Source organism: Rhinatrema bivittatum, chromosome 2 (genome assembly GCF_901001135.1).
Source record: "Rhinatrema bivittatum chromosome 2, aRhiBiv1.1, whole genome shotgun sequence".
Taxonomy (NCBI): domain Eukaryota; kingdom Metazoa; phylum Chordata; class Amphibia; order Gymnophiona; family Rhinatrematidae; genus Rhinatrema; species Rhinatrema bivittatum.
This window is the reverse complement of record NC_042616.1, coordinates 76,322,809-76,343,500: the sequence shown is the minus strand read 5'-3', so window position 1 is coordinate 76,343,500 and position 20,692 is coordinate 76,322,809. Positions and strand designations below refer to the sequence as shown.

At 44.5% G+C, this 20,692-nt stretch overlaps 1 protein-coding gene across 1 annotated transcript in view; it reads left to right on the top strand.

Moving 5' to 3' along the window:
* The window catches only part of GHRHR (growth hormone releasing hormone receptor), a 137,564-nt gene that overhangs the window by 79,524 nt on the left and 37,348 nt on the right, over positions 1–20,692 (top strand). Inside the window, exons 11-12 of the mRNA XM_029587025.1 lie at positions 2,546–2,675; positions 14,245–14,286. Of these exons, the coding sequence (XP_029442885.1) occupies positions 2,546–2,675; positions 14,245–14,286 (172 nt within the window). The remainder of the gene's footprint in view (positions 1–2,545; positions 2,676–14,244; positions 14,287–20,692) is intronic.

Here is a 20,692-nt window from a genome sequence, read left to right as displayed (position 1 = left end):
TCTGCTATTCGTCCCTTTCCTCAAAGCTAATTGGCTCAGTAAAAACACATCAAGTTAGAGCCATGGAAGCTTCTATTGCACATCTTTACAATGTACTCTTGTTGGACATCTGCAGGGCAGCAACATGGTTGTCTATCCACACTTTTACATCTCACTACTGCCTCCACCAGCAGTCAGCCTCAGATAACTTGCTGGGTTCATCAGTGTTGCATCATACCATGGGAGGTCGTCTGTCCATTAACTGGGCATGTTGCTCACAGTACCAGCGTGAACTGATATCCTTTCAAAAACACATGTCCTCAATGATCAGGTGACTGTGTATGTACTCAAAGTAACCATAAGCTAGGGACTCCTAGAAAGCATGGCTAATTCAGCCTGCTTATCGACGGAAAAAAAAGCAAATTTTTCTACTGTAAAGGGTGTTTTCTGTAGATAGCAGGATGAATTAGGCATACAGCTCCACCCTCCTCCCTGGATAGCCTCCTTTTTTTGCATTGCTGTATTGCCTCAGCTTTTGTTTCAACTGAGGGGAAGATATGATCATGTGGAAAACCACCGTACAATCACACAGAGCAAAGTTCTGCATTCTAAGAGAAAGCTTTGCCCCCTACCACTCAGAGGATGTCACTCCAGAAAGCATGGCAAATTCATCCTGGTATCTATAGAAAACATCTTTTACAGTAAGCAAACTTGCTTTTCTTGGTTATACTGGGGTGTTTCATTCTAAAAAAATCCTAATTCACAAGGAAGAAATTCAGGTACAACAGAAAACATGTACAAGAGAGACCTTTTACATGTACTAATTGTGGGAAAGGTTTCATAGGAAGAAACTAATGCAACACCAGAAAATCAACAAAGGGAAGAGAGACTGTTCAGCTACAGATAGTATAGAATAGGGGAGAAGGTTTCTTAATAAAGCAAACTTCACAAATTACCAGGAAAGCCACACTGATGAGAGACCATTGTTATGTTCTGATTTTGAGAAAAGTTTGAATCGGAAAGCACATTTCTCAAGAATCCCAAAATTTCACCCAGCAGCAAATCAAGTTGAAATAGGGAATGGAATAAAAGCTTATGTCATAAAAGTAATACTGATGACATATTATTCTCTTGTAATGCATTTGACAAGTGGCAAGTGTTTCAACAGGAAAACATATAACTCCCATGCTACTCTGCATTGCTGTGGTATCCCTTATCGTACAACTTCGGAGTTTTTCTTCCACTCAGAAATACTGCCATACATAGACTTTATGTCTTGCTGTAACTTTGCCTTGGGATGTTCTGGCTACTGTGTGGGGCAGCTTTGCATCTCTCATGGTGCTTTGAGGTGTTGATGCTACTCTGTTCCTTTATTGATGCCTTGAGTTTTTTTCTGCCACCTTTTCTGCTTTGTTCCCCCTTCAAAGTACCTTAGGATGTTGATGCCACTATTGATGTTACTTTGCCTCTCATGCTGTCTTTGAGGGTTCTTACTACTGTTGTTGGTATCCTCTTTTGAAGCCTTGGCTGTTCTTCCCATTCTTGCTGCTTCTTTGCTACTCTCATGGTTCCTTGGAGAGCAGCTGCCACTGCTCTCCAAGGAACCATGGGGCAATGGAGAGCCACTGCTCTCCATTGCCCCTTTACAATGCCTTAGGTTATTCACTTTGCCACAGTCTAGTTGCCTTTGAGTACTTTCCCCTCCTGATAATGTCTACCCATGAATTTCATTAGAATTAATGAGAAAACCCCAATTTTGGAGCCCAAAATAGGCTGCAGTAGTTTTCCCATTGACTTTAATGGTAAACGAATGAATAAATAAAATGAATAAACACATTGGATTAGATTTTAAAAGCCCTGCGCGCGTAAATCCGGAAGGATTTACGCGCGCAGGGCACTCACGCGCCAGGACACGCGTAAGTCCCGGGGCTTGCTAAATTGGGTGGTCCGGGGGGCGTGTCTGTGGTCCGGGGCTGTGTCCAGGGGCATGTCTGCCGTCCGGGGTGGTCCGGGGGCATGGATGAGTGCCCCGACACAGTGGCCTGTGTCGGGGCCTGGCCAGCCGGCGCACGCGAGTTACACCTGCCAGCGGCAGGCGTAACTCCATCGAACAAGGTAGGGGGGATTTAGGTAGGGCCAGGTGGATGGGTTAGATAGGGAAAGGGAGAGAAAGGTGGGGGGGACAAAAAAAAAAGTTCCCTCCGGGGCCGCTCCGATTTCGGAGCGGCCTCGGAGGGAACAGAGGCAGGCTGCGCGGCTTGGCGCGCACAGGCTGCCGATTTTGCACAGCCTTGCACGCGCCAACTGTGGATTTTAAAAGATATGTGCGTATTTTTTTAAAATCAGCCCCATTATATTTTATTTAAAACAAACCAAATAAATGAAGATGATCTTTAAAATGAATTAACAAACTTAATAGAAATTTTGCCACTGCACATGTCTAAAATAGAAATAAGAGAGAATGAGAAGACAAGCACATTTCATTTAAATAAAAACTTGCCTTCCAGTGTCAATCATTTTGCATATTAAGAAAATTAGTTTTATTTTTAATTTAATTTTTCAACAGACGTCTCACCAAGTCAACTCTGCTCCTTATACCATTGTTTGGGACACATTACATTGTCTTCAACTTTCTGCCAGAACATGACAGAATGGAAATGCGGATCTATTTGGAGCTGTGTTTGGGATCTTTTCAGGTGCTGTACTATGTTACTTCATTACAAAAGCTCAGTTTGATATTCTAGTTTTTTCCCATAGGCAAGGTAAATGCCACCAATTAGAAACATGATTGAATCAGAACTAATGTTAAATCCTCCATAAGCCTATTGGGCATTGGCTATTTTCAAGTAGCCTACACAGTGGCAAAATATATGTGGATTTTTAATGTGCATATTTTACGCTAGCTAATTTTGATAGAGAAACTATTGGGGTAGGATGCATGTTAAAGTTCTATCATACTACATTTGTTATCTTATTTATTATACTTGAAAATAAATGCTTTAAATTGTCTTGAGCTAAAATTGAGTCTAGAAATACAAAGGTCAATATATAAAGTAACCCAGGTACCTTATGTAAGGAGCAGAGACAGCAGAAAATTCCAAATTACTCCTGTCAATTGATAAGCAGGTTCTAATACAAACCAAAAATATACTTTGAAATGTGTGTATACAAATGCTAGAAGACTAAAAAAATAAGATAAGGAGAGTTAGAATGTATAGCACTATATGAAGAGGTAGATATAATTGACATCTCAGAGACCTGGTGGAAGGAGGATAACTAATGGGACACTGTGATACCAGGGTAGAAATCATATTGAAATGACAGGATGGATGAAATTGGTGAAGGGGTGGTACTACATGTTAAAGAGGACTTACAGTCAAACAGGTTAAAAGTTCTGCAGAAAACAAAATGTTCTGTAGAACCTTTATGGATAAAAATTATATTTTATAAAGGAAATAGAATAACAGTGGAGCCATAGTACTGTTCATCTGGCCAGAATGAACAGATAGGCAATGAAATGCTAACAGAAATTAGGGAAGCTAAAATTAGCAACACAGTGATCATGGGTGATTTCAATTACCCCAGTATTGTCTGGTAAATGTTATATCAGGACATGCTAAGGAGGTAAACTTTCTAGATGAAATAAATGCTTCATGGAGCAGCTGGTACAAGAATCGACAAGAGGGGAATGTATTTTAGACTAATCCTGAGTGGAAAACATGATTTGGTGCGTTAACAGTGTTGGGACCACTTGGCAATAGTTATCATAGCATGACCAAATTTAGGGGGTTATTTTTTAACCGTATCGCACGTGAAAAGGGACTTTTTGCACGTGAAAAGTCCCTTTTCGCGTGCGATGCCTATATCGGTGCGTAGTCGGGGAGGCGTCAGCACCGGAAGAGGAGTCGGGGCATTGTCAGGGCGGATGCTACGGAAACTTTCTTGATGGTGAAAAGGTAAGGTCCCTTATCACCGCCAGTAGCACGCCCAATAGCACCACCTTTCACGATGGCGCTATTGGGTGCGAAAGCCGGCAGCGATCACACTGCAGTGGTGTGATCGCTGCTGGTTTTCACAGGCCCGCCCCCCGCTTTACTCCCCCGGCCCCCGTTACCACGTGATTCACAAAATGTTGCGAAGTTAGAAAATCCAGCCCTTAATTTGATAACTTGAGGGAGGACACTAAGGAAATCTAGCAAGTAGCACATTTAAAACTAATCTGAGGAAATTCTTTTTCACTCAATGCACAATTAAGCTCTGGAATCTGTTGCCAGAGGATGTGGTTAGTGCAGTTAGTGTAGCTGGGTTTAAAAAAGGTTTGGATATGTTCTTGGAGGAGAAGTCCATTAACTGCTATTAATCAAGTTGTCTTAGAGAATAGCCACTACTATTACTGGCATCAGTAGCATGGGATCTACTTAGTGTTTGGGTATTTGCCATATACTTGTAGCCTGGATTGGCCACTGTTGGAAACAGGATGCTGGGTTTGATGGGCCCTTGGTCTGACCCAGTATGGCAATTGCTTATGCTCTTATGTGATATCATTTAACTTTTAAAAGGGAGACTATGATAAAATGTGGAAAACAGTAAGAAAAAAAATGAAAGGAGCAACTGTAAAAGTTAAGAGTTTACATCAGGCATGGAAGTTTTAAAAAAAAATCTTGAAAGTCCAGATCAGATATATTCCATACATTAAAAAGGGTAGAAGGAAGGCCAAATGACTACTGGAATGGTTAAAAGGTGAGGCTCTTTTGTCTAGGCTATTCTAGACAAAAGGACATCTTTCAAAAAAAAATGGAAAAGGGTCTGAATGGAGAAATCAGGAAGCAGCATAAACTCTGGTAAATTAGATACAAAGCATTGATAAGGAAGGTAAAGACAGAATTTGAAAAGAAGCTCACTGGGAAAGTAGAAACAAATAATAAAACATTTTTCAGGTATATTCAAAGCAAAAAGTCTGCAAGGGAGTCAGTTGGACCATTAGATGATCATGGTTTAAAAGGGGCACTAAGGGATGACAAGACCATTGCAGAGAGGCTAAATGAACAAAATAGAGCTAAATGGTCAGTTTTCTCAATGGAGAAAGGTGAATACTCGAGTGCCTCAGGGATCTGTACTGGGAACACTGCCTTTTAATCAATCTAGATAAATGAGACTTGACCGATGTGCCGCAAATGCACAGTAGAGAGCAGCTGGGAGCGGCAGCTCTGGCTGATGTGCCCTGCCACCTCGCACTTTCTCTTTCTCCCTTCTCTGGCCCGACACCGCCGGCGCCGGTGTACGCCTCCTTTCCATTTGATCCACGCTACACTAAAGCGGAAGGCCGGAAAAAAATTGACACCTGCTGCAAGGACTGGGAGCCGTGGAAGGAAGTAAGTGTCTGCGCTGCTTCAGTCCTCCCCGCACGCTTGCCCCCGGGTGGTAGAGTTACTCCTGCGTGCGCGCCACATTCAAACCTGCTGTCGCCGGTCTGGGGCTGCGTTCTGGAGAACAGAATACGAGGGAGTCGAGGAGGGCTCAGGGAGAGGGAATGGGTTGTGGATTAGGCTGCTGTCGCTGATCTGGGGCCGTGTTCTGGAGAACAGAATAAGAGGGAGTGGACTGAGGGAAGGGTCAGGGAAGGGATTGTGGATGAGGTGAGAGGGGAAGGACAGGGACGATGAGAGGGGATGGAAGGCAAAGGGAAGAGGATATGAGTTAGTAAGTGGGAAGGGTAAGAAGATGTGGAGAAGAGAAAAAGAGGGAGTGGAGGAGGGCTGAGGGAGAGGGAAGGGGTTGTGGATGAGGAGAGAGGGGAAGAAAAGGGAATATGAGAGGAGAAGGAAGGAAACGTGAAGAGGATATGAGTGAGTAAGTAGGAAGGGTAAGAAGTTGTGGAGAAGAGAGGAGAAGAGAGCGGCTCTGACCGACGTGCCGGTCTGACCGACAGAATCTTGCCCATTTTAACGTATATTTATAAATGACTTAGAGATGGGAATAAAAATTAAAAAGTGATACAGATCAAATTTGCTGATGATACAAAATTATTCAAAGTTGTTAAAACACAAGAGGATTGTGAGAAATTGTAAGAGGACCTTGTGAGACTGGGAAACTAGGCATCCAAATGGCAGATAATATTTAATGAGGACAAGTGCAAAGTGATGCACGTAGAGATGAGCAAGCCAATGTTATAACCATCAGTTGCAGATGGCTGCGACCACGTCTACTCACATCTTGTACTGTCCTGATTCCCTCTCTGGGCCTGCTTGCGGCGGGGGCCAGCCTCTACCGCTGTGTATGTAATGGTCCCTCATGACGGCCAGGACGCCAGCGCCATCTACGCTAATCCAGGCCTTCCTAGGTGCGCGTGCACGCCACCGCGCCCTCTTTTGAAGTTGCTATGGCGGGAACCTCAGGGGCGTCCCTGACTGATGACATCATTGAGTCAGGGTTCTTAAGCCCTGCTGGCTGACTTGGCAATGAGTTCCATCGCTAGTCTACTAGCTCCTGTCTCCTTGGACTTGTGGTGGCTGTCTCGGACCTTTTTTGAATCCAGAACCCTAGCTCAGATACCCGCTCCTCGGGGGCCTGTGTGCGCTCTCTCCGGAGCCTCGGTCTCCTGGCTTCCCCTGCTCCTCGGGCTAGCCCTGCGCCTTCCAGGAATTCTACCCGCCGGCTTCCTGCTCCTCGGGGCTGCCTCTGATATGCCCTCACCACTTGGGAGACCTATCTCTGTGCTTCCCCGCTCCTTGGGGCAGTGCCTACATTCTACTCCAGAGACTGTCTGTGCTTCCCTGCTCCTTGGGGCAGTGCTATGTTCAACGCCGGTGATAGCTGGTACTGCCCCGCTTCTCGGGGTTATCTATGTCACTACTTGGAGACCTGACTCAGGCTTCCCTGCTCTGCAGGGTTGCCTACGTCATTGCATCAGTACCTCCCTTGCTACACAGCTCCACCTCTCGGGGTTGCCTCTGCAGTATACCTCCTGTGCTCCTTGCCTCGTACTTTCCGCTCCTCGGGCCTACCTAGCACCACCCTCTTGGAGGTCTCTGCCCAGGTACTGCTCTCCAGCCTACCAGCTTACTGTGAGGTCCCTCATTGCTGTGCCTTTCACCCCGCTTCTCAGGACCTTCCCACAGCTTCTCTCCTAGAGCTCCTGCTGTACCAGACCTTGCCTCCCAGCTGTGTGGACCTGTGGGGCTCCTCCCCACAGATGGTAACAACTCCCACCTTGGGCCAAGGGTCCACGAAACCCACAAACCATAACACCCAAATTATAGCTACAAAATGCAAAGTTCCACATTAGGAATCACCACTCAGGAAAAGGATTTAGGTGACATCATGGATAATAGTTGAAATCCTCTCCTCAGTGTGTGGCAGCAGTTAGGAAATAAAAAAGAATGCTAAGAATTGTTAGGAAAGGAATGGAGAATAAAACAGAGAATATAATAATGCCTCATTATAGTATTGACAACATTCAATTTCTTAAGATAATGTAGCTACTTAGCTTTTTTTTGCATGTGAAGAAACGCCTGAGAGTTAAAGATGTTACAAGGCTCGAGGTGTACTAGCCCGACAAGGACCGTGTTTCGGCATCTGCTTCATCAAGGAGCCGAATGTATGTGAGATGATTTTCGTGGCATTTTCACCAACATGGAAGTAATGCGTTTCTTCACATTCCTACATTATCTTAAGAAATTGAATGTTGTCATTACTATGATGCATTAAGAAATTCTGCAACAATGAATACAATGAGAAATGTCATGCTACATCAACTTTGAACTCTTTTCACTTTGGACTCACTAAGCATATAAAATTCATTTCTGACCCATGATTATACTACTGGTGTAAAGCGTTATGCTGAATAGCATTCACATCTACGCCTATGTATGAGGTCTACTTAATGATACAAAAAAACATAATTTACTGTGATTTGTTTTGTTGATAATCTGTTGTACTTTAGCCTTATTATTACGAGCAATTTAAATATGTCATCTTTGAGAATGTGTATTTCTTATATTTTTGTATTTTTCTCTTTCTTAAGTATTCCACTGTTCAGAAATTTTAGTTTCTCAGGCTTTCTATTTTGGTTTTATCTGCATGTTTCTGTTTCTAATTTATAGTCTCTTATTTCTATATTAGGTAAGGGTCGGTCTCAGTTTTGCCTGTGTGTGACAGAAATGCAGAATTTCTGCTAGTGTGTAGTTTCTCTGTAGTAGTAGTCCATCTTGTACTGTTACTCCCGTAGGTGATGTATTAATGTTCTAGGGCCTGGTGTAGTATTTGCATTGCTGCCTCTTTCTTTGCAAGAGTTTGTGTTACTTCACAAAATAGCAGTGGAGGGTTATTTTTTGCTGAGGTGACACCAGAATTTGAATTTTTTTTTCATGTTAGTTGTAATGTGAATTGCCCTAACTCTGTGCTGCACCTGTTCTGATGATTAATTATATTTTATTGTATTTATGAAGATTTCTGGTTTTCTGCAAAGATGGTTCATGAAAGAATACATTAATTTTTGTTTTATTACATGATTAGATCTGATTGTTTTCTATACTTGTGCATTTATAAACTGCAATAAATATAAAATAAATTCTGATTAATAAGGTATTTTTAATGCTGGTAAGTGCTAGAAATTATTTTAAAGTTTCATACATGATGCATAATGGCTGTTGCAAATTACTTAGAAAGCCATTCTAGGGTGCAGTACATGGCATTATTTATCAGTAAAAAATAACTAGTAGATCTCAGACCTGCATGCTTACAGCCCACCCATGTTAACCTTGTGCCCACCCAAAAAATCAATTCTGGCTACGCCACTGGTAAATAGAACCAAAAGGTTACTAAGGGCCAAGAGTAACAGATAAGTATGAGAAAAAAAAAGTGTGAAAGCTTTCTGGGCAGACAGGATGGGCTGTTTTGGTCTTCTTCTGCTGTCTTTTCTAATGTTTCTATGTATGACTCTCAGCAATAGCCCAATGACTCAACAGGCACAAACTCACTCATCCTCTCTAAATTGGAACTCCTTTGGCTAAGCCACCCCCCTCCAACCAAAATAATCTATCTGAAGCCTGGGGTCCAACTCGACCACACACTATCAATGACATCACACATCACCAATTTATTGAGAGACTCCTTCATACACTTCTTCCGGATTAGACAACAATGCCACTACTTCAATTGCAATAACTTAGCTTCAATCATTCATGCTTAAATCGCCAATTGGATAGATTATGCGACACCTTACTAAATGGTATCTCTAAGACCAAGTTGAGACATCTGCATCTCATGCAAAACACCGTGGCCAAACTCTTGGTAGGCGCCAAATCTTAAGACCATATAAGTCCTATCCTATATGATCTACACTGGCTCCCCCTAGAACAGTGGTCCCCAACCTTTTTTGCACCAGGGACCGGCTTCAAGCAAGACCATTTTTCCATGGCCCGGCAGGGCGGGGCAGGGGCGGGGCTTTGGTCATATGAGGGCGGGGTTATGGAGGGGGTTGGATTTTAGTGCACACTTATCATTTAATTATGACATTTATAATGTGAATGTGACTCAACTCACCATAGGTTCTCATATGCATGGCACACTGACCCATGATCGTCATGGGGCTAGATGTAAAAGTACAGTTTGTATCCACGGGAACCCCCCTGACCCACAATAATGGATGTAAAGCAGAATTATGACATTCCCCATACAATTCACCCTACAAAAAAGATATTCTGGTTCTGGTGTCATCTCAGTAACAGTAACTCAAACTCCTTCTACTTCCAGGCTCAATAGCCCTACTTATGAAAAGACAGCAGTTTACCACCAATGCATGTCCTCTTAAGAAAACACAACAAATAAGACCGATACAAACGCTTACATGCTAGCAAAATATTTCATCTCGGTAACAGACACAGAACCGACCTAACATACTCCCAGGATCTGTAGTAATGCACATAAACTAATCTGCACACAGTTACACTTGTATTATGGAATACACTCAAACAGGAGCAACCCTATCTATGAAAAGGCAACACTACAAATATTAAATCAGGTCCTAAATACCAAAACACCTCTTATTAGGAAAACAGAACAAGCAAGCAGCTATAGATCCCCACACAGAAATAATTGTAAAACTATACTAATAAGCAGAATAAATGTTTCAAAACAGCTATGAACAGAATAACATCCAACAATTAAAAACTCATAAAAACTATTAAACATTCTCCAAACACCAATAAAATATTTCAAAAAAGCAGACATCGCACAATTAAAATGGCAGTCAAGAAAAATAAACTTAAAAAGCCACTTTTACTTACCCCCTCCAGCAGCTGTCCTACTCCCCTTCCCTGCAGGCCGTGGCACACACCAGAAGCAGCAGTAGAAGAACATAAGAACATAAGAAAATGCCATACTGGGTCAGACCAAGGGTCCATCAAGCCCAGCATCCTGTTTCCAGCAGTGGCCAATCCAGGCCATAAGAACCTGGCAAGTACCCAAAAACTAAGTCTATTCCATGTAACCATTGCTAATGGCAGTGGCTATTCTCTAAGTGAACTTAATAGCAGGTAATGGACTTCTCCTCCAAGAACTTATCCAATCCTTTTTTAAACACAGCTATACTAACTGCACGAACCACATTCTCTGGCAACAAATTCCAGAGTTTAATTGTGCGTTGAGTAAAAAAGAACTTTCTCCGATTAGTTTTAAATGTGCCCCATGCTAACTTCATGGAGTGTCCCCTAGTCCTTCTACTATCCGAAAGAGTAAATAACCGATTCACATCTACCCGTTCTAGACCTCTCATGATTTTAAACACTCTATACTTATGGTCCTCTTCCTTAGTGCCCATGACTCACACACACACCATACCAGTCATGCCCCCATGACCAGTTTCTGTCTCTCACACACCAATCATCTCCCAAACAGTCTTTGGCACACACACACCAGTCACCTTCCTGAACAGTTTCTCTCATGCCATACACACACACAGAGGCTTCCCACTCCCGTGTTCTACTTACATATATGGGCTTCTCACTCTCATAATCACTTTCTCTGTCTCTCTCTCTCACACACACTCACCAGTCTCTCACTCCCATGTTCTCTTTCAGATATACAGGCTTCTCCCTCCCATGATGTGTCTCACACACACCCAGGTTTCTCACTCTCATGCTCACTCTCTTCACATGCACAGGCTTCTCATTCCCATAATCACTTTCTCTCTGTTACACACACACCAGTCTCTCTCATTTCCATGCTCACTCTCCACGTGCACAGGCTTCTCATTCCCTGAATCACATTCTCTCACATTCACACACACCAGTCTTTTTCTCTCACACACACCGTCACTTTACCAAGCAGTCTCTCTCTCTCATGCATGCACACTCACCCAGGTTTCTCACTCCCATGCTTTCTTTCACCCCCACAACACCAGGCTTCTTACGCCCATGCTTTCTCACATACCCAGACTTCTCACTTCCATGCTTTTTCTCTCTCACACACACACATCAGTCACCTCCCTGACTAATGTCTCACACTCTCACATACACATCAGTCATCTCCCTGAGCAATCACTTTCATTGTCTCTCACATACACACATAAGCTCTCTGACCAGTCAATCACACATATGCTGGCTGCCTGCTTCTCTCTTTCTCTCACTCACTTCCTTTCCCCTCCCCCCCGAGCACAAACGGTAGCTGCTCCTCCTCCTCCAGCCCCCGCAGGCCAAGAAGGAAGAATTCCATTGATCGCGGGAGGCTCCTGCTGCTCTCCCCTTTCCCGATTACCAGCTGCTGCAATAGCTTGGGGGCCGATGCTGCAGCGGCCGCTGCTATTTTATCACGCGGCACGGCCTTTCTTCTTCCCGCGCACCGCGTATCACTTCCTGTTCTGGGTCACGGAGGGGGGGGGGGGGGCAGGCGCGGGAAGAAGAAAAGGCCAGCCGCGGATGCTACAGGTTTTGTTTTTTTTTTTTGCACCGCTGCCGTTCCCGCTGGGCTTGAACGTGCTGATAGCCCAGCGGCAACGGCAGCAGGGAAGGAAGAGCAGCGGGGCCACGGCGCCGCGGACCGGCAAAAAACTCCCACGGCCCGGTCCCGGTCCGCGGACTGGTGGTTTGGGACCCCTGCCCTAGAAGACAGGATAAAATTCAAAATTCTCTGACCCACCTTCAAGTGTATAACAAACTGGTCCAGAATATCTCTCACAGCTCCTGATACCTTATACTCCTTCTAGAGAGCTCTGCTCTTCACAGATGGCCCTTCTTCACTCCCTTCCTCTGACTACTGCAAAACTGTCTATCACAAGACAGAAAACCTTTAGCTGCTATGCTCCCAAACTCTAGAACAAGGTCCCACAGCCCATTTGCTGTGAAATATGCTACCTCATCTTCTGGAAAAAACTAAAGCATGGTTATTCAACCACACCTTCCTTGAGGCCACTCTTAGCAGCTAGTAACCTTTATGGCTGTTCAACCAGTCTTGCTTAATTCTGACCTATTACGCCAATCCTACCAATGAGAACCCCTATTGTAAGGTACTTAATCACTTCCTCCTCACATGGCAGCAGTCCAGTCTTAGAGAAGACATACAGTATAGGGATGTGAATCGTTTTAGGACGATTAAAATTATCGTCCGATAATTTTAATATCGTCTTAAACCGTTATGGAACACAATACAATAGAGATTCTAACGATTTATCGTTATAAATCGTTAGAATCGTGAGCCGGCACACTAAAACCCCCTAAAACCCACCCCCGACCCTTTAAATTAAATCCCCCACCCTCCCGAACCCCCCCCAAATGAGTTAAATAACCTGCGGGTCCAGCGGCGGTCCGGAACGGCAGCGGTCCGGAACGGGCTCCTGCTCCTGAATCTTGTTGTCTTCAGCCGGCGCCATTTTCCAAAATGGCGCCGAAAAATGGCGGCGGCCATAGACGAACACGATTGGACGGCAGGAGGTCCTTCCGGACCCCCGCTGGACTTTTGGCAAGTCTCGTGGGGGTCAGGAGGCCCCCCACAAGCTGGCCAAAAGTTCCTGGAGGTCCAGCGGGGGTCAGGGAGCGATTTCCCGCCGCGAATCGTTTTCGTACGGAAAATGGCGCCGGCAGGAGATCGACTGCAGGAGGTTGTTCAGCGAGGCGCCGGAACCCTCGCTGAACGACCTCCTGCAGTCGATCTCCTGCCGGCGCCATTTTCCGTACGAAAACGATTCGCGGCGGGAAATCGCTCCCTGACCCCCGCTGGACCTCCAGGAACTTTTGGCCAGCTTGTGGGGGGCCTCCTGACCCCCACGAGACTTGCCAAAAGTCCAGCGGGGGTCCGGAAGGACCTCCTGCCGTCCAATCGTGTTCGTCTATGGCCGCCGCCATTTTTCGGCGCCATTTTCCAAAATGGCGCCGGCTGAAGACAACAAGATTCAGGAGCAGGAGCCCGTTCCGGACCGCTGCCGTTCCGGACCGCCGCTGGACCCGCAGGTTATTTAACTCATTGGGGGGGGGTTCGGGAGGGTGGGGGATTTAATTTAAAGGGTCGGGGGTGGGTTTTAGGGGGTTTTAATGTGCCGGTTTTGCGATTTTTAGATTTTTAGATTTTTCACGATTTTTCACGATATTTTACCCCCCCAAACGGCAACAATACGATTCCCTCCCCCTCCCAGCCGAAATCGATCGTTAAGACGATCGAGGACACGATTCACATCCCTAATACAGTAGATATTCTGTTCAGCACCACCTAACTTCTTCCCAATTGAGAACTTATCTCAAAGTGGTGAATTTCAAATTTCAACTGAAAATGAATAAAAGGCTTCAGAACTCAGGTGTCCACCTAACCTGGCATAGAGCCAACCAACAGCAAGCTGCTTCTACTTGCCTCCATTTCTTGTCCTGTTTATTGTCCTGGTTTTTTTAACCCTTGTTTAATGGTTCTTAAATAGTTCTTCCAGTTTGATGTCTGAATGTTCTGTTTGATGTACATTGATTTGAGGGATTTACTGTAATCTATAAGGCAATTCATGTGTTCCCAAATAAATAAATAAATACATTCCTGTTCTTTTAAACTGTGCCCATATTTAATTGTTTTGCTTATGTACAATATATTGTAGAAAAAAAGCATAAATTAAGCACCTTCTTACTTTTAGAAATTAATTATTGGCAGCAGCTCCTCCTAGGTCACATATATACTTGCTATACAATGGCTTGTATCATACTTACATTTTCCTGCTTAAAACTCATACCATTGGGATTATGGCATAAAATCACTACATGTTTTAGTTATTTATTGATTTTTTTTCTTTTCCAGGGATTTATAGTAGCTGTTTTGTACTGTTTTCTTAATCAAGAGGTAAGATAATGACAGGTAAAAAGTGCTTTATTTATTTTTAATTAACAGCTTTATATTGAAGATAATTCAAAATAGATGAAAGACTAGCAGTGTTTTCATGTTAGACAGTGGGCTATAGATGTCAAGTCAGGCATGATTTGGCTTGGATGGGTTCATTGCAGTTTGTTTTTTATCCAGATTTCCTAATTGACTAAGTTCACTTCAAGATCTGAATTTTATTAATTGATTTGGATTTACCCAGCTCAGTTCAGTTCTTTTATTTGCCCAACAACTTCCTCCCACTCCTCTGTGCTTCCATTTTAATTGTATCAGATCAAAACTGTGGCTAGGCTGTCATAAGCTTTTGTATTTCGGCTGTCTAGGGTTTCCCTCTCTGTCCTCCTGCTAATTTATTCCCATCACTTCAGTCTTTTGACCGAGAAGCATGAGCCATAATAATTTTCACAATCTTGTATAAGTTCATTCCTGAATCAGCCAACTGGTGTCACTCTAGAGTGATAGAATCCCTCACTCCTTAGATTTGTATACTCAATAGGTTATCCTAACCGAGCTGGCTCCAGACAGGGTCAGTGCAAGTGTATTTGGTCACATAGGCGAACCCTTGGTCAGACACCCCACTTCCCAACTTACCTCTAGCAGTGCACTCCCTCCTACTGATGACAATGGCTCCAGAATAGTTCTCTCTTTTTTGGTGCTATGAGCTCTGGCACAGCACTCCCCTGGGCTTTGTGCTGGCATGATTTTGCTACCCACGAAACTCTGGTGCTCTAGAAAACAGCCTTATTTGCCTAATGGAAGCACCAGCCCTGGCTCCAGAAACAGGAACCAGGAACCAAATTTGAGTATCTCATACTACAGCATGAAGCACTGTTACTGAGGAACAGAAGAAAAAAGGTCATGAGTGAGAGACCCTCATATATAGAATACGTTGTTTAATCCGGAGGCCATTCCTTTGTAAGGACATTGCTGCAAGATGAAAGGTCAAGAGAGTTCTATAAAAAGTCTCAAACCATGGGTGGTACAAAATGGTAAAAATAAACAAAACTAGCTACTCGACGAATCCCTGGGCAGACACTTGATGCTAGTCCAAAATTCAAAAGGCACTTTAGTTTATTCCACAAGTCAAGACTAAAAAAAACCCAACAGGGTGAGTCCAAGTAAAGAGACTCCACTTCATCTTTAAAGAAGGAAAAAATATTTAAAACAACAGTGAACATAAACCTCAGCATCAAAGTAGTTTCTGTACCGATGTACATTTTTACTAAATTTCAGACGAGTTATTGCCAGTTTGTAATGCATCCATCATCTCTTGGGAAATAATTCTGTCACTTTATTGCGGAACTGTGATTAATGGAAGTTTTCTTTACAAATTGCATGGCGAAGTGAACTGAAGTAGTAACTGTATGCAGATCAACACCTTACAGGCTGCTTGGGCATCTTAAAAGCCCAAGCAGCCTGAAAGGGTTGATCTCCACTAAGCTGGTCTTCTTGAGCAGACGAGATCTGAAGTGGGGAATTTATCAGGCACTGAGCATCCGGATACACAGTGATTTTGAAATTAGTTCCTGAAAGCTGATTCTCACTCCGCAAGGTCATTCTGTTGCAGGGACACACTACAGTGAGCTCTATAAGTGGCAAATAAATCCCACTCCTAGTACTTCTCCATCTATGTAGTACGGAAGGGAAGACAATGAATGCAGGACAGAGTAAGCACAAAAAAGTTTTTTTTCCAGTGATAACTAGAACGACTATATCCTGACTCTTTTATCTCCTCTCAGCAACTGAATGCTACTATCACTTTCTCATACAGGGGGCTCAAATGTCAGGCTGAACTTTAATTCCACGAAACAAAGCAGGAATCCTAGGCACTACCAGTTTTCAATTAAACAGTGGGTTACAGAAGATGTTCAGAGAAGGGTGACCAAAATTGTACAAACCCTGCACAGAAAGGCTTAAGGAACTCAAAATGTGCTGGCTAGAGGAAAGAAGGGAAAGAGGGATCTACCATATAAACGGGCTTGGACCGACGTGCCGCAAATGCGCAGTAGAGAGCAGCTCTACTGCGCATGCGCAAGAGCTTGTCGGTCAGAGGGCAGCACATGGTGCTGGGAAGAAATGGAGCAGCGGAGGGCTGCTTGGAAGCAGCGGGGAGGAGCAGCGGTGGCAGCACAGACACAGAAATGGGAGGTCTCCGGGAATCTCTCTCTCATGCACGCCTCATCACCGAGCATCGGGCGGGCCAGTGACGAGCCCGGTGGAGAGGCGCGCGCGCGAGAGAGAGACCCCCGGTAGTGAGGCGCGCGTTCTGGATAAGAGAAGAAGAGGGAGTGGTGGAGGGCTGAGGGAGAGGGACGGGGTTGTGGAGGAGGTGGGAGGGGAAGGAAGAGGATGTGAGTAAGTGGGGAGGGTAAAGATGTGGAGTACAGAAAAAGGGAGTGGAGGAGGGCTGAGGGAGAGGGAAGGGGTTGAGGTGGGAGGGGAAGGAAAGGGAAGATGAGAAGGAAGAGGATGTGAGTAAGTGGGAAGGGTAAAGTGGAGTAGAGAAAAAGAGGGAGTGGGGAGGAAGGAGAGGGGAAGGAAAAGGGAAGAGGATATGACTGAACAAGTGGGAAGGGTAAGAGGTTCTGGAGAAGAGAAAAAAGAGTGGAGGAGGGCTGGGAGAGGGAAGGGGTTGTAGATGAGGTGAGAGGGGAAGGAAAGGAAAGATAGGGGATGGAAGGAAAAGGGAAGTTGTGGAGAACAGAGCGGCTCTAACCGTGCCGGTCTGACAGATGGAATCTCACCCGTTTTAACAGGCTTAACGGCTAGTCTAATATAAACATGCAGGGGGTCATTTTCAAAAGATTTACATGTGTAAATGGGCTTTGTGAAAATTACTCCAGGGTTTTGCATGCAAAAGCATGCACAGAAGTGCACAGAAGGGTCATTCCTGGAAGTGGAGTTGAGAGGCATGTTCATTTAAAAAATAAGCACATAAGTAATCATGTGGATATTTGCGCCTGCTCTCTAGCAGGTGTAATTGTGTGTGTCTGCGTGACAGGGCTGCACTAAGGTACACCCAGTCCTACTTATTTTTAAAGCAAACTACTGCGCCTTAAGTCCGCTTTGAAAATTAGAGCTGAGGTCCATGTATATAAAGCACATACCCTTTAGCCCTGTGTGAGCATAAATGTGAATACTTGTGCAGCTAAAGTTACACAAGTCTTTTTATAAATTTTGTGGAGGAATTAAGCTAGGGCTGTGTCTCCTCATGGGATCCTGTCTCTTCGGGATAGCACATCTGCCATGCTATTGTGTGACAGTGGCTAGGCTAATACATCAATGTAAAACCAAGGCACGACTTAAAATAATCACCAATAAGCCTATCTTAGATTAAAGTGACATGCTGTCCTTAAATATTCTATGGAGTCAATAATTAAATGGTTAGCTGGACTTAGGTGGAGAAATTGTACGATTTGAAAATCCCACTGATTTCACCACTTCTGACTTAGCCAGCTAAAATCTTAGCCAGAGAAATCAGAGGTGGTCTGGAAGATTTCCAGGTTGGAAAGAACTTGTTCAGCTGATTTAGGAGTCATTTACTAACCTGGATAAAGTATTTATTGCGCAGCAAACAAAGTTTATCTCACGGTAAATGCCTTAACGCAGCGATAATATGCATTACTGTGGGCCCTCGGGTTATGAACGGCTCGAGTTACGACCAACTTGGGTTACAACCAACATTTAAGGTTTCTGGTTACGATCGAATTTTGAGTTACGATCAAAATTTTTGGTTTTGAGTTACGACCAAATTTCAAGTTATGACCCTTGCCACGTGCATGCAGTTTTTGTTTTTTTTCGCAGATTGGTTGTAATTGGCCCGTTGTTACTGCCTATCAAATTTTTTTGGTCTTGGAAGGCAGGACTTCAACAGAGATTGGCTGGCTAGTGTTGCACGTGGGCAGACCCAGCACGGAAATGCAGACAACAGCATTGGGAACAGCATCGGGACAGCATCGGGGACTGCATCGGGGAACAGCACTCAGCTGTCAAGGTACAGAAGAGTTTCTGGAGGGTCATAGATGTTCTCATAAGTGGTGGGGAGGGGGAAAAGAGTGTCTTGGGTTGGTATTGTTTTGGGTTGTACACCTTTTTAGATTTCTTCATTTTTTTTTATTTCTTCTCCCTGCAGAACACCAAAGAAGTGTTAAAAATGGCCCCAAAGATAAAGAAAGCAATCACTATCAAAAAGAAGAAGAAAATTGTGCAGAAATTTGAGAGTGGAGTTCAAGTGACCAGTCTCGCTGTCATATACAGCATGTCAAAATCCACCATTTTGACAATCCTACAAAGAAAAGTTTTGTACAAGGAAGTTAGTGTGGCTAGAGGTGTCACTCAAATTAGTAAGTCACGATCAACAGTGATAGATGAGGTAGAAAGCCTATTGCTAGTGTGGATAAATGAAAGGCAGATGGCAGGTGATTGCCTATCTGAGTGTTTAATTGTGAAAAAGCTAGGGCTATAAATACAGATATTGTAAAGGATTGGCCATTACCAAGTGAACATGGTGAAATATTTCGTGCCAGTAAGGGGTTGTTTCACAATTTAAAAGCAAGAACTAGGGTTCATAGCGTAGCTAGGCATGGTGAAGCTTCCAGTTCAGATAAAAAGGCTGCTGAAAACTACATACCCCACTTCGAAACAATGACACGGAGAAATGGCTTTTCTTGTCAGCAAGTTTTCAACTGTGATGAAACTGGACTATTCTGGAAGAAAATGCCAAAGAGAACATACATTACCCAGGAAGAAAAGGAAATGCCAGGCCACAAGCCAATGAAAGATAGGCTTACCTTATTCCTAAGTGCCAATGCGAGTGGTGACCTCAAGAAAAAGCCTTTCTTGGTTTATCATTCTGAGACCCCTCCAGAGATGATTTAAGGCTACATGTCAGGCAATGAAGAGATAATCAATCTCTGAGATATCAAATCCCTTATCTGTGAAAAGCTTTAAAGATTAAGTTTAAGATTTTAAAAAGAATCCAGAACTCTACAGACAACTAGTGTAATTCCATTAAAATGGGTGTCTTAACTTCCAGACAGATGACTCTAGAACTAGTGGATTATGTACTAGAGATGTGTATCGTGTGATCGATCGTCTTAACGATCGATTTCGGCTGGGGGGGGGAATCGAATCGTCGCGGTTTTGTTTCTGTAAATATCGTGTAAATCGTAAATCGGGGAGGGTGGGAAAACCGGCACACTAAAACATCCCTAAAACCCACCCCGACCCTTTAAAATAAATCCTCCACCCTCCCGAACCCCCCCCCCCAAATGTCTTAAATTACCTGGGGTCCAGTGGGGGGGTCCCGTTGTGATCTTCCACTCTCGGGCCACGGGTGCGTTGATAGAAAAATGGCGCCGGCGCTATCTTTGCCCTGGGGCAAAGGTAGCGCCGGCGCCATTTTGGTTCCTATCCCCCGACATCACGAGCGTAGGAGATCGCTCCCGGACCCCCGCTGGACCCCAGGGACTTTTGGCCAGCTTGGGGGGGCCTCCTGACCCCCACAAGACTTGCCAAAAGTCCAGCGGGGATCCGGGAACGACCTCCTGCACTCGAATCGTGTTGTCGTACGCCCGGCGCCATTTTGCCGTATGGCAAAATGGCGCTGGCCGTACGGCAACACGATTCGAGTAGGAACCAAAATGGCGCCGGCACCGGCGCTCCCCCTTCCCCCGATTTACGATTTTTGACGATAAATCGGGGGAATTCCTATTAAATATCGACTCTAACAATTTTTGACGATTTAAAATATATCGGACAATATTTTAAATCGTCAAAAAACAATTCACATCCCTATTATGTACCTCTACCAGCAGATGGAAATGGAGCAAAGCTGACATCACAGTATATATACCCCTGCAGTGACATCAGCCTGCCAGTATTCTCTGCCTCTAGCAGATGGTGGATGTGCATTTCCCTACGGGGGATTGCTTCAAATTTAGAGGAGAATTAATTGGAGATTTAGATTGCCCCGTTCTCCTGCTGAGATGCCTGTTGGTCCCTCTCCCAGTTGAGAATTCCTGAGGCAATTTCTGTGGGCCCACAGATGAGTGCCATGGTGTGGTTGCTGCTTATAGACTGGCATGCACTTTGCTGGTTTAGCAGCAGAAAGGCAGTGGGTGCAGGAGGCCGAACGTGGCTTGATGGTATATGCCCCCTCCCCCCATAGCTGGAGAATGTCTCTATATGCAGCCGGGAAGGCTGACCTCAGGTATGACAGAGTGGAGGGGCTAGTTTAGAACTTTCTCCATTCTCTGTGCTTGGCGTGCCATCCTGACATGTGTTCCAGCTTCCGTGGGGGTTTGGGGAACTGGGTAGACTGGCGGATTGAGTGGCCTGGTTGGACTAGGGCCTAATGTTAGGTTTC